A 12,487-nucleotide genomic window follows, 5' to 3' on the forward strand; every position below is an offset into this window, starting at 1 on the left:
GCCGGTCGGGCGCCGGCGCGGCCCGAGAGCGCCGCGGAGGAGCCGCTCGTCCCGGCCGGGCTGCGGGGAGCCGGCGAGGCGGGGGCCGGGCGGGACGCGGGGGCTGTCCTCGGGGCTCGGGCGCGCGGGCGGAGGGACCGGCTGCCTCCCGCAGCATGGAGGACGACGCGCCGGTGATCTACGGGCTGGAGTTCCAGGTGCGCCTCTCGGAGGGCTGCAGGCCCTGGGCCCGCGCGGCCCTCGCTGACGGAGACTCGGGGTCCCGGGGCAGCTCGCACCCCACGACCCCGCGAGCGCTCCGGCCTCCTGGTCCTCGTGTCAGCGGAGTCGTCGGCGACTCCGGGGTGGGACGCGTGCGGGGGCCCCGCGAGGCCGGAACCCACCTGGACGGTGGAGGGTGGGCGCCTCGACCCGCCCCTCCCAGCCCAGCCTCGGCGCTGCGGGCCCCGGGGCCGCTCCCGGGGCCGGCTCGCTTCCCGGTTTCCTCATAACGCTCATGAAGCAGCAGCTGCATCATGTAAAACCGAAAAAGAGGGAAAAAGTTTCAGCTGGGCCCACGCCAGTTCCCCCAGCTACTCAGGAGGCTGAGATCTGAGAGTCGCCGTCCGTGAGCCTCTCGTCTGCAATTAACCAGGAACAAAGAAAACCGGTAATAAAGCAGGAAGTGTAGGTGTGGGTGAAATGAGCAAGAAAGCTCAGGCCCTGAGTTCAAGCCCCGGGACCGGCGCACCGCCTCCCCCATCCCTTCCCCAAAAGTTCTAAATGCACAGAAGAATGACAGGGATCCGCAGAACCTTCTGGTCTCCTTTCTGTGTTCCGCTAATGCCACCATTCGACATAACTTTGACACATTGCCGAAGCTTAGAAGTGAACACGTGCAGAGCGCAGTTGCTTAGGTCTTGGACTTTGTTTCACTCGTTTTCCCTACACATTGTCTCTTCCATCCTGGCTTTTCCAATGTGTGTTCGCATGATGTCTCATAGGAGGAGCAGTACACGTGATTACAAATGGGACGAATCCAATGCCGTGGCCATGTAGAAATACAGTAAGAAAGCTGTGTGTTAAAGAAGGAGGTGGCAGGTGAGATGGAGGGGTGGGTCATTGGAGCTTGTCCAGCCCTTATATTGGTTGTCATCTGTTCAAGTAGAACTTGTTATGCATAAGGCACTAAGGGACAAGTTCAGAGAAATAAGAACATTACATTGCCATATGTAGTACTCTGTACATAATTATGTGCCACCAAAGAGCTAAAGGTGTAAGGGATGATCACTTTCACGCAGCTTACAATGAGAAAGGCATCACTGTTAATTACTTTTAGTAATTAACAGTGCCCCTTGTACTGTTATGCTGAGCTTTAAATCCTGGATCTGGCACTCAGAGCTGTGCTCTTGTGTCTTGTTTCTCTGCCCATAGGTGAGAAAGTATGAGCATTGAATGTGTTAATAGATTTAATTCAACCAGTGGCTATATATTTTAAGTGCTCAGTGAATGTTTTAGTTATTGCAGGAAGACTTTTTTTTCTCTTTTGGGGGAAAAGGATACCACCTTGCAGTCCTTGTGCCTCAAGCTCTAAGGTGTTGGGATTACAGGGACCATCCATGTCCCATGAGACAAAAGCTTTTACAAATAAATTCCATAAGAGGCAGTAGTTGAATGTCATGAAGATAAGCTGTGCTGAAAGGTTTGAAAGGTGGGACCAGGAGTTTGGCTTAGTGGTAGAGTGCTTGCCTAGTGTGCGTGAAGACCCTGGGTTTGATTCCTCAGTACCACATACATAGAAAAAGCTGGAAATGGTGCTGTGGCTGCAGTGTTAGAGTGCTAGCCTTGAGAAAGCCGGAGGACAATGCTCAGGCCCTGAGTTCAAGCCCTAGGACTGGCAGGAAGAAAAGATTTGAAAGGTGACTGTGTTCACATCACAAAAACGAATGTCTTAAGTAGTAGTAGTTATTGAGCACTGAACTCTGGGTCACACTGGAGTCACACTGGGTCACACTGGAGTTAGGATAGAAGGTTCCTTTTTCTCCACAACCCTGCCAAAATCTTGGCCATTCTTATTGGGGTTGTTTTTATTTGCATTTCCTTTATGACCATGGATGATGAGCATTTTCTTATATGCTTTTCTGCCAGTCCTGGGCTTAGTGATTGGTTTGTTGGGTTTAGAGGGGATTAGTTTCTTGAGTTCCCTGTAGATACTGAGTATTAAGCATTTGTCTGATGTATTATTGATAAATATCTTTTCCCAGTTGGTTGGCAGTATGTTTTTTTTTTTTTGTATGAACTTTTAATTTTTCTGTAGCTTTGAGTTTTTACTTTCCTTTGTTTTTTCTTCCCATATGTTTTTTCTTTTAATTTTTTTTTTTCTCTTTTTGCCAGTCATGAGGCTTGAGCGCAGAGCCTGAGCACTGTCCTTGGGCTTTCTCAAGGCTAGCAGTCTACCACTTGAGCCACAGCACCACTTCCTGCTTTTTCTGTGTATGTGGTTTTGAGGAATTGAACCCAGGGCTTCATGCATGCCAGGCAAGCATTCTTCCACTAGGCCATGCTCCCAGCCCCTTTCTTCCCATGTGTTATTGGTGGTGCTTTGGGGAGCAGAAGGGAGAGAAATGTGGGACAGGCAGGGCAGGAGTTTCCATCTCATCCAGGGACCTCTCCAGCACAAACCATGGTATCCTAGGAATCTGGAGGATTCTGCATTGAGAATCAGAAGACCTTTTCCCCTTGTCTGAGCTGCTCGGTGTCTAGTGGGGATCACCCAGTTTAGTGCTTCTGACCTCCTTCCTTTGTGCTCTTGCTATATAAATGAAATCTTCAGACACTGTGTGTTCATCTACATTTGTGGGAGTTGTATTTAAACCAGATAGGAAGGAATCAGGCATTGGTGGTGTCTTGTGCCTCTAATCCTAGCTGCTCAGTAAGTTGAGATCTGTGGATAGCAATTCAAAGCCAAGCCAGTTTAGAACGTCCCTGAGATTCTTATTTACAACTAATCACCAAAAAAAATGGAAGTGGAGCTGTGGCTCAAGTAGTAAAGCTCTAGCCTTTAGCAAAAAAGGCACAGGGACAGTGCCCAGACCCTGAGTTTAAGCCCTCAGGACCTGCACGCATACACGCATGCACACACACACCAGCTGTGAAGGGATGGAGTTAGTGTATGTGTGTGATGTATTGTCTGTCTCTAACTTATTGGGACGACTCCAGATTTTGTTTTGTTTTTAATTTGTTCATTCTTACCAATTTCTGTATCAGTACTGGTGTATGAACGAGGCCTTGTTACTTAGCCTTTTCACTCACGGCTGGTACTCTGCCACATATCCACTTCTGGCTTCTTGGTGGTTAAATCTTGCCCAGGCTGGCTTTGAACTGGGATCCTTGGATCTCAGCCTCCTCAGTAGCTAGGATTACATGTGTGAGCCACCAGCACCCGCTCCTTTTGAAGTTTGTCCATATATTTTTGTCTTATTGTGTGACCAGCTGTTTTTTTTTTTTTTTTTTTAATTTAAAGTTAGGTATTGTCTGTGATAAATTTTAGAAGCTTTGGATGTTGTCGTCCTGCAGAAGACTTATAGTTTGGCAATAGCTCCTGGCTCAGGAGCTCTGTCCTCAGCTCTGTTAGATCAAAAAACTGAAGAAGTGCAGCTGCTCTACCTCTAGTGTTCATTTTCAGCCCCCAAACTTTCCTTGCTCCTGGCTTTATTTTCTCCTAGTCTACCCTTGGTCTCCTCAGCTTCAGTCTTGCAACTACACTTTCCAGGCTGACACATTCCTCTGGGTGGGAAGCAGTAACATTCTGGACTTCCCAGGCTTGCTTTCTCTTCAGGTGCTGAGGCCATAAGATTAAGCAAAAGTATTTTATGTAGCTTCTCAGTTATGTTTAACTTTCTAGTTTTCTGCAGAAAGTTGGTTTAAACTACCTGTGTTACTATGGCTGGAAGCATTTTCTGTTGTATTGTTTTCTTGTAGAATAATTTAGCAAATCTGTTGCTGCTGAAATAATGATTTTATTAAAGTTTTAACTATTCTATGTAAGTAGTTCCCTCCCCCCTTTCTTTTGTGCCTATTTACTTAACCAATGCAGATTTAGAATGGAATTGTGTTAGAAGTGTGCAATTTTTTTCCAGATATTACTACTTTATCTTTCATCTGCATTAGAGGTGATAAACTGCCTTTTCAGTTTCCATTCATTTTTTTCTTCTCTCCTATAGGCTCGTGCTCTAACACCTCAAACTGCAGAAACAGATGCCATTCGATTTTTGGTTGGAACACAGTCTCTTAAATATGACAATCAGGTAACTATTTCTGACAGACATATACATGTTAATTACTAAGCTTATACTTTGTTTCATAACCAACTTGTTTGCTCTTGAGAGAAAGTTTAATATCACACAAAACAACATAAACTTTCATTGGGTTTATATGTTTCCAAGTCAATACTTGTATGCAGTGGTGTATGATGCTTTAATTGTAATTGTTTAGTGGCTTTGTTTTGCTTTTGTGGTCATGTACGATTTCCTTTTAAGTAGTAGAGACACTGTTGAGGTAGGGTGGTGTGTCTAGTGGCTCCTAGCACTGTCTGGCTGGGCCAGGTGACATCCATGAACCATAGAGCAGCTTGTCATGGCTGTGGATGGAGGTGGGCAGACAGAATCTAACACAGTTGTTGCTCTGGACAGTGTAGCAGGGACTTGAGAACTCCGGGTTCAGTTGTTGCTGAGGGACCTGAACAGGTGGGTGAGTCTTGCTGGGTATTTTGTTTTCCTCAGTGCCACTGTAAGGAAAATGAAGGAGAAAGGAAAGGAAGGAATAGGCTGAACTGGATCATCAACAGGTGCAGACTGTTATTGAGGAGCAGAGAGAGGCATACAGCTTTCTGAGGGACTGGAGCTTGGGACTGGATTTGGCTTATCTAGGGCTTCATAAGGAAGGCCCTGGGCAATGTCCCTGGCCAGGCGCACAGTGGAATGCTCCACCTCGGGAATGGGACCAACGTCAGAATGGCCTGCCTGCAGACAAGCACGGGAGCATGCACCTGCTGCTCTGCTTGACCCTGGGGAATAAGGCAGAACTCAATCTTTCTGCTAGAAGGGGAGTAAAATCATCTACCAGATGCACCTCACAAAGACACCAATTATGGTCTTACCTTCACCCCAGTAAGATGTACATAAAGTCATGTAAAAATGGTGGAAGGCTGGTTCTAGGTGCTGTTGCTACACTGGAAAATGGTATTAACGTTGTCAAGGTGTTTTTGTGCTGGATAAGGCAAAGTGAAGCTGTCACTCTCACATTTTGGCAACTCAATGTTTTACATATTTAGGTAGTTTTTATGTTTTGTTTTTGTCAATTGTGGGACTTGAACTCTGGCTTGGGAGTTGTTCCTGAGCTCTTCAGCCCAAGGCTACCGCCTTACGCCTTGAGCCACAGCCCCACTTCACATTTTCTAGAGATTAATTGGAGATAAGAGTCCCAACGTTCTTTGTTCTTTAGTGCCTGGGCTAGCTTTGAACCATGATCCTTAGATCTCAGCCTTCTGAGTAGATAGGATTACAGGTGTGAGCCACTGTGCCAGGCTTTTTCTTTTTTTCTGTTTTTGAGTTTTTTAAATTTTTATTATTAGTTTTTCTCCCGGGCTTGGGGCTTAGATTCAGGGCCTGGGCACTATCCTTGTACCTTGCCACTTGAGCCACAGTAACACTTCCAGCTTTTTCTGTGTATGTGGTACTGAGGAATTGAACCCTGGTCTTTGTGCATGTTAGGCAAGCACTTTACCACTAGGCTACTCTCCTGGCCCCCTGAGCTTCTTTTGTTCAAGCTATCACTCTACACTTGAGCCACAGTGACACTTCTGTTTATGTGGTACTGAGAAATTGAACCCAGGGCTTCATGCATGGTAGGCAAGCACTCTACTATTAAGCAGCATTCCCAGCTTGTTATTAAATAATTGTACAGAAGGTTTCTATTGATCATGCCAGTTTATTTTATAATAATATTAAAATATTTTTATTTAAGTAGCTGTATAAAGGAACTTCAATTGAACATGTCAATTTATGATCTAGTGCATCTTGGTCAATTTCACCCCTTTCTAAATAGATCTTTCTAAGTAAACACTTGTTTTATTTATCCTGTAATTTCTGCATTTAAATACTAGAAAAGGCTTTATGCCCAAAAAGTAACTATAAAGGAATTTATCATCCTAGAAATTTAGAGGCACCCTGAATGGCACCATGTACATGTGTCAGGTGGACAGTGTGAAGTACCATCCCCAGTGGTACACTCCTCCTCCTCCTCCTCCTCCTCCTGGCCATTCTCTGTGGCTAGCACTCACTTTCCTTGCTCATTGGAAGTTACCAAACCTGTAATACCAGCATTCAAAAGGATTGCTGGTTTGAGGCTTCCCTGACCTCTATCTTGAGCCCCTGCCTCAATAAAAAAAAAAGTCAGAGTGAACACCAGCAATTAAGACTTGTTAAGCAGTTCATTGTCGATGTTAAAATTATATACATAGGGCTTGGAGCATGGCCTAGTGGCAGAGGGCTTGCTAGCATGCACAAAGCCCCTGGGTTCGATTCTTCAGTACCACATACAGAGAAAGGCCAGAAGTGGTGCTGTGGCTCAAGGACAGTGCCCAGGCCCTGAGTTCAGTTCCTAAAACTGGCAAAAAAAAAAAAAAAGTAAAAAATCAAAGTACAAAACTGAATTTCAGCTCACCCCAAAGACTAGAAGAAATAAGGACTAAATGTTGAATTGCTGTATGTATTTTTGAATGTGTGGGCATGTATGTGTGTGTTTGTGTGTTACTTTCCCTAGAAAAGAAAACTACGGTAAACATCCTTTTATAAAAATGCTTACCAGTGGCTGCCTCAGAGAGAAGGGTCCACTGTGACAAAAGCCTGTAACTTGAGAACTGCCCAGAGCTGAAGAGGGCCAGGAATGCAGCAGGCCCAGTGATGGCCACGTGGGACCATCTATGTGCAAAAGATTTCCTGTCAGTGTGAACTTGGCCACCTGACTTGTCATATGATTGGTTTGCCAGCAATTGTTGTCTGGAAGGGAGGTAGAATTTAGTATGCTCTACTGAATTTTCCCTAATCGTCAAAGGTCCTGTTCTTGTTTTTTAATTCTGCCTAAGGTCTGCGGGTCTACCACTTGCTTTTTTTTTTTTTTTCTATTGTGTTTTTGGCATAGCATCATAAAAAAAATGTTATTGAATATAAGGAAGAATTTGTTATTTTTAAAATTTGTGGTATTGGAATTGAACTGAGGGCCTCACACTTACTATTTTATTTATTTATTTAATTTATTTTTTGGCCAGTCCTGGGCTTGAGCTCAGGGCCTGAGCACTGTCCTTGGGCTTTCCTCAAGGCTAGCGCTCTACCCTTGAGCCACGGCACCACTTGTGGCTTTTCTATGTATGTGGTATGGAAGAATTGAACCTGGGTCTTCCTACATGCTAGGCAAGCACTCTACCACTACGCCAAACTCCAGGCCTCATTACTATTATTTTAATCAGTGTAAAGCACTTGAAATTCTTCTCTTACACAAAGTAAAAGTTCTAAAGAATGGAAAAAGAATAATAGAGTAGATTGTTTTGAGTGACCTTGTCTGTGTAAAAGTAAATGCTCACAGGAGCTCATAAGTTAAAACCAAGTGAGGTGATGCACAATAGTTGAGTAGGTTGTGTAGTGCTGGCTCTGTCAGCTGCTTGGTAATGGCAGAGTACCCCAGTTTTTCTTCAGCCTTGTGTGAAACAAAGCAGGGTCTAATTAGCTCCTTAGGAGGCTGATATCTGTGGGCTGTGGTTCAAAGCCAGCCTGATTAATCGACAGAGGGAGGGTGTGTGTGTGTGTGTGTTGGGGGGGGCGGGTGTGTGCGTGTGTGTGTGTGTGTGTGTGTGTGTTGGGGGGCCGGGGCAGGGAATATCCTGGAAGTGCATCTGTGGCTCTAATGGTAGAGAACTAGCTTTGAGCAAGAAAGCTTAGGGACAGTGCCTTGGTCTGGAATGCAAGTCCCAAGCTGGCACAAACAAAATAAAACAAGACTTCTGATATCATTCGGTTTCCTAGTAGCTTTAGTATTTAAAGGACAGTGAAGTGCTTTATTATATCCCTTAAATGTATGCAACTCATGCCTAAAGGTTCAATTAACAGTTAATATACAAAGAGAAATGAATGCAGCAGTGGCTCAGTCACAAGAGTTTAGAAGAGGAGACAGGGCTTGTTTTCCTGGTAAAAGGGCAGCATGTGGCAGCTGGGTGCTGCTCCTGAAGAGCTGACACTTGATGAGCTGACACTGCTGGCTGGAGATGGGCAGGAATAATTGATGAGCCCAGATGTTCTTAAAGCTTAAAGACACATAAGACTTTCTTCTTACTTACAAAATACTACAGGTAGGGTTGTAGGCACAAGCCACCACCAGTGTCTGATTTTAGAGACGACCCCCACAAATGAAGAACACGCAAAGTCAAAAGGTCTTATTTACATGGCAAGAGGTCAAAGGAAGGAGAGTAGAAGAGAGGGAATGGTGCATACTTGAGTCTCCAGCATGGTCTCACCCTTCAGGAGGGGCTGAGGAATGTCTGTCTAAATCTCTTTCCTCCACAACAAGCTAGGGTTCTCCTTGAGTCATGGTTCAACCTGATAGTACTAGCGTGGACATGTAATACTGTCCATTCTTTATTGCTATCAGGAAGGAGGCCTGGCTGGGTTCTAGCTGTCACCCTAGACCTTGGCCATTTAATGCAAAGGACCTTTTGTCTTCCTGTTCCAGAGGCACCACTGCTGGGCCCAGGAGGTCCTAAGATGGAAAGACTTTTCATTTATCCCCCAGAAGACCTAACGTGCAGCAGGAATGCTGCTTCCCCCCCCCTCCTCCCCGTCCTAGGCTTGAGCTCAGGGCCTGCACACTGTCCTTGGACTTTCTCAAGGCTAGAGCTCTACCACTTGAGTCTCAGCTTCACTTACAGCTTTTTCTTGAATGTGGTACCGAGGAATTGAACCCAGGTCTTCGTGCATTCTAGGCAAAAGCACTCTACCGCTAGGCCAAACTCCCAGCCCCTGCTTTTTTTTTTTTTTGCCAGTCCTGGGGCTTGAACTCAGGGACTGAGTCCTGTCCTTGTGCTTTCTCAAGGCTAGAGCTCTACCACTTAACCCACAGCACCACTTCGGGCTTTTTCTATGTATGTGGTCCTGAGGAATTGAACCCGGGTCTTCGTGCATGCTAGGCATGCACTCCACCACTAGGCCACACTCCCAGTCCTGCTTTGGGTTTTATATCTTGGGACTTGAGGCTCAAGTAGATAGTATATTACTATGGATAGGAGAATGATCTCAAACTACAGGCTGCTAAGTATTAAGAGAGGAAGGCGTATTTAATTATAATTTTATTTAAATTCATGCCTAAAGGACTTGTATCTATGGTCAGTTGGAAAATTATTTTTCCCAAAGGCTTATATAGAGCCCAGAAACATCTAGTGTTTTACCCAGGGTAAAACAGCCAGGATTCTGGAAGTCAGGTGTCTTGGCTTACATTATACTGTGTGTCAGATTGCAGCAGAGCTGTGCTGAAATGCAGGGTTACTGACTTTAGCTGGGATTATAGAAACCCTTTGCTGAAAGACAACCTTGGGCTTTCCAGGCTTGGCACGGGGGCCTTTGTCATCACCGATCTGTTGTGGCAGGGAATGCCACACCTGCTGGGGTGCCACACCTTCCAGCTGGAGCTGTGCATTCTGGCCTGAGGACCGTGGCCCAGGCCTGGAGGATCCGGCCTGGGGGGAGCCAATTTCATTCATATTTATTTCCCCTTTTCAATTCTAGGGGTTTGTTTATAAATCATTGCTGTACCTACCTAGTTCCTTGTGTTTGCAGTGTGGTTCTGGGTTCCATGCTCACAGTCTGATTGTGGGGTATTGAGCTCTCATGCTCTCAGCTTAGTCTTTTGTATCTATGTGTGGGGAGGGGTAGTAGGACTTGGCCTGAGTGCTCTGCCTTAGCTTTTTGCTCAAAGCTGGTCCTCTTCCACTTGAATCACAGCTCTACTTCCAGCCTTTTGCAGGCTAATTGGAGTTAAGTGTCTCATGGACTTTCCTGCCCAGGCTGGTTTTGAACCATGATCCTCAAATCTTAGTCTCCTGAGTTTCTAGGATTATGGGCACTACTAGTGCTTGACTGGAACAGCCTGGTCTTGGGTCCTATACTTTCAGTCTGGTTTGGGTCCCTGTGCTTATAGTCTGGTCCTCGGTCAGCCCAGATGTTGATCTTATTTTATTTTTATTTTTTGGTCAGTTGTGGGCCTTGAACTCTGGGCCTGGGTGCTATCCCTGAACTCTTCAGCTCAAGGCTACCACCCTACTCCTTGAGCCACGGTGGTTTTTTAGTGGTTAATTAGAGTCTCCAGTTAGTGCCTGGGCTGGCTTTGAACCAAGATCCTCTCATCTTAGCCTCCTGAGTAGTGAGGATTACAGGCGGATTACAGGCGTGAGCCATCGCCCATCCTGATCTTTTTTTTTTTTTTTTTTTTTTTTTTTGGTGGGTCCTGGGCTGTCTTGGGGATTAACTCTGGGCGTGAACTCTTCAGCTCAAGGCTACTGCCTACCCTTGAACCAAGCCTCACTTCTTGTTTTCTAGAGGTTAATTGGAGATAAGAGTCTCAGGTTCTTTTGTGCCCAGCTGGCTTTGAACCTAGATCTTCTCATCTTAGCCTCCTGAGTAGCTAGGATTATAGGTGTGAGCTGCTGTGCCTGGCTTCAAAAGAAGTTAAAAAAAATTTTTTCCCCCAGTCCTGGAGCTTGAACTCAGGACCTGAGCATGGTCCTTGAGCTTTTTCCTCAAGGCTAGGGCTCTGCCACTTGAGCCATAGCACCACTTACGCTGATCTTCTTGTTTATTCTTGCCACTGTAACTGGGGTGATAGTTGTGTACCACTGTGCTGGATTTCTGAGATGGAATTGCACATTTTTCTCTCTTGTCCAGGCTGGTCTCAGCCTCCCAGTCTGTAAGTGGTGTGGCGGGTGCTCACATTGCACCGGCTTTTGGCTGAGATGGGCTCTCTGGACTGTTTCTCTCAGTCCCGTCAGGGCTGTTCGTGTGTTCCGCTGGTGCTCAGCCCTCACCATCCCTTTTGAACATAGCTCTGTTGGACATTTCATGAAGACGCGTGACAGGGATTCCACTGTAAGGGAGGGCATGCAGGAAAGTTGTAAGGCCCGTCCAGTTTAGGAGGCGTGGGTTAGGACCAGTGTGGACCTTGGTGCGTCCCACGTCTGGTAACCTGCCTGCCCCTGGGTTTGGTAGGTGAAGCAGGGCGGGACCACATCATCCAGCGGGATTGGAAAGCAGGTGCTTCACAGGAGCAGCGGGGAGGTGATGTGAAGCATGGTCTACCTCGGGAAGAGGAGACCTGGGCTGTGGGGAGCAAGGAAGCTGTGGGCGGGGAGTGTGGGACCTGCAGGCCCTCAGATGTGGTGGGCAAGAGTTAGCAGATACTGCAGCGCCCCCCCCCCCCGCCCCCAGGCATTCCTGCCTCTGAGTGTGTTTCAGAGATGTGGCAAACAGCACAGTTAAATGTGTTCTTTTTTCATGTTAATGGATTTCTGATAATGGCAAATTTGTCAAATACTGAAAGAAAAAAATCCTCCAACAACATGAAAATTATTTCTGATTTTGAATATTGCCTTTTAGTCCATGTTCACATGTGATGTTTTATATAATTTCCCACATTTTTATGCCTGCTTTTTATTCTCATATCATTTTTGGTATTTATAATCATACTTCTTAAAGGTACATACTACTCGTAAGATGCACTTTGAGTTCATTCTTGATGGTAATATTATCGTTCCATAGTGGAGGGGCCACACCAGGGGACAGCCTGGGAATGGCCTGATAGGCCTGTCCTCACCATGGCTTCTACTTGGTCTGTCTGTGTTACTCTTCCAGTTTGTGGGTGGCTGCCATCTTCCTGCCCTCCTGTTCTTGGAGGACATCTGACTTCACCGTCTGCACTGTCCTGAGGAAGTCTGCTGTGACACCCATCTTCCTTCATGTTCAGTGTTTCTGGTGTCATCTAGCAGTCATGGAATTGCTGGGTCATAGGGTGTGTGCATGTATATCTATTATAAGCCCCAATAGTTTCCCCTGTAATCACTCATCACTTCACTGTTGCTTCATATTTATTTATTTTTGCGTCCTAGGGCTTGAACTCAGGGCCTGAGCACTGCCCCTGAGCTTTCTTTTTGCTCAAGGCTAGTCCTCTACAACTTGAGCCCCAGTGCCACTTCTGGCCTTTTCTGTTTATATGGTGCTAAGGAATCAAACCCAGGGCTTCGTGCATCGTAGACAAGCAGGCACTCTACTACTAAATCATATTCCTAGCTCCTTTCTTCATATTTAAACATTAGACATTTTAAACACGTATGGCATGGTGACTGGTCACAGAGGAAAGTGTTTGAGGTACAGTGTCCTTGGGTATGGAGGTGAATTGAGGCACTGGACCTGCT

At 46.0% G+C, this 12,487-nt stretch overlaps 1 protein-coding gene across 1 annotated transcript in view; it reads left to right on the plus strand.

Annotated features, from left to right (window-relative positions):
• Positions 1-95: 95 nt before the first annotated feature.
• The window catches only part of Eipr1 (EARP complex and GARP complex interacting protein 1), a 77,566-nt gene continuing 65,174 nt past the window's right edge, over positions 96-12,487 (plus strand). The window contains exons 1-2 of the mRNA XM_090337523.1: positions 96-197; positions 4,203-4,286. Of these exons, the coding sequence (XP_090193649.1) occupies positions 156-197; positions 4,203-4,286 (126 nt within the window). The 5' untranslated portion in view covers positions 96-155. The remainder of the gene's footprint in view (positions 198-4,202; positions 4,287-12,487) is intronic.

The sequence above is a fragment of the Megascapheus bottae genome, chromosome 7 (genome assembly GCF_031878675.1).
Source record: "Megascapheus bottae isolate mThoBot1 chromosome 7, mThoBot2.hap1, whole genome shotgun sequence".
Taxonomy (NCBI): Eukaryota; Metazoa; Chordata; class Mammalia; order Rodentia; family Geomyidae; genus Megascapheus; species Megascapheus bottae.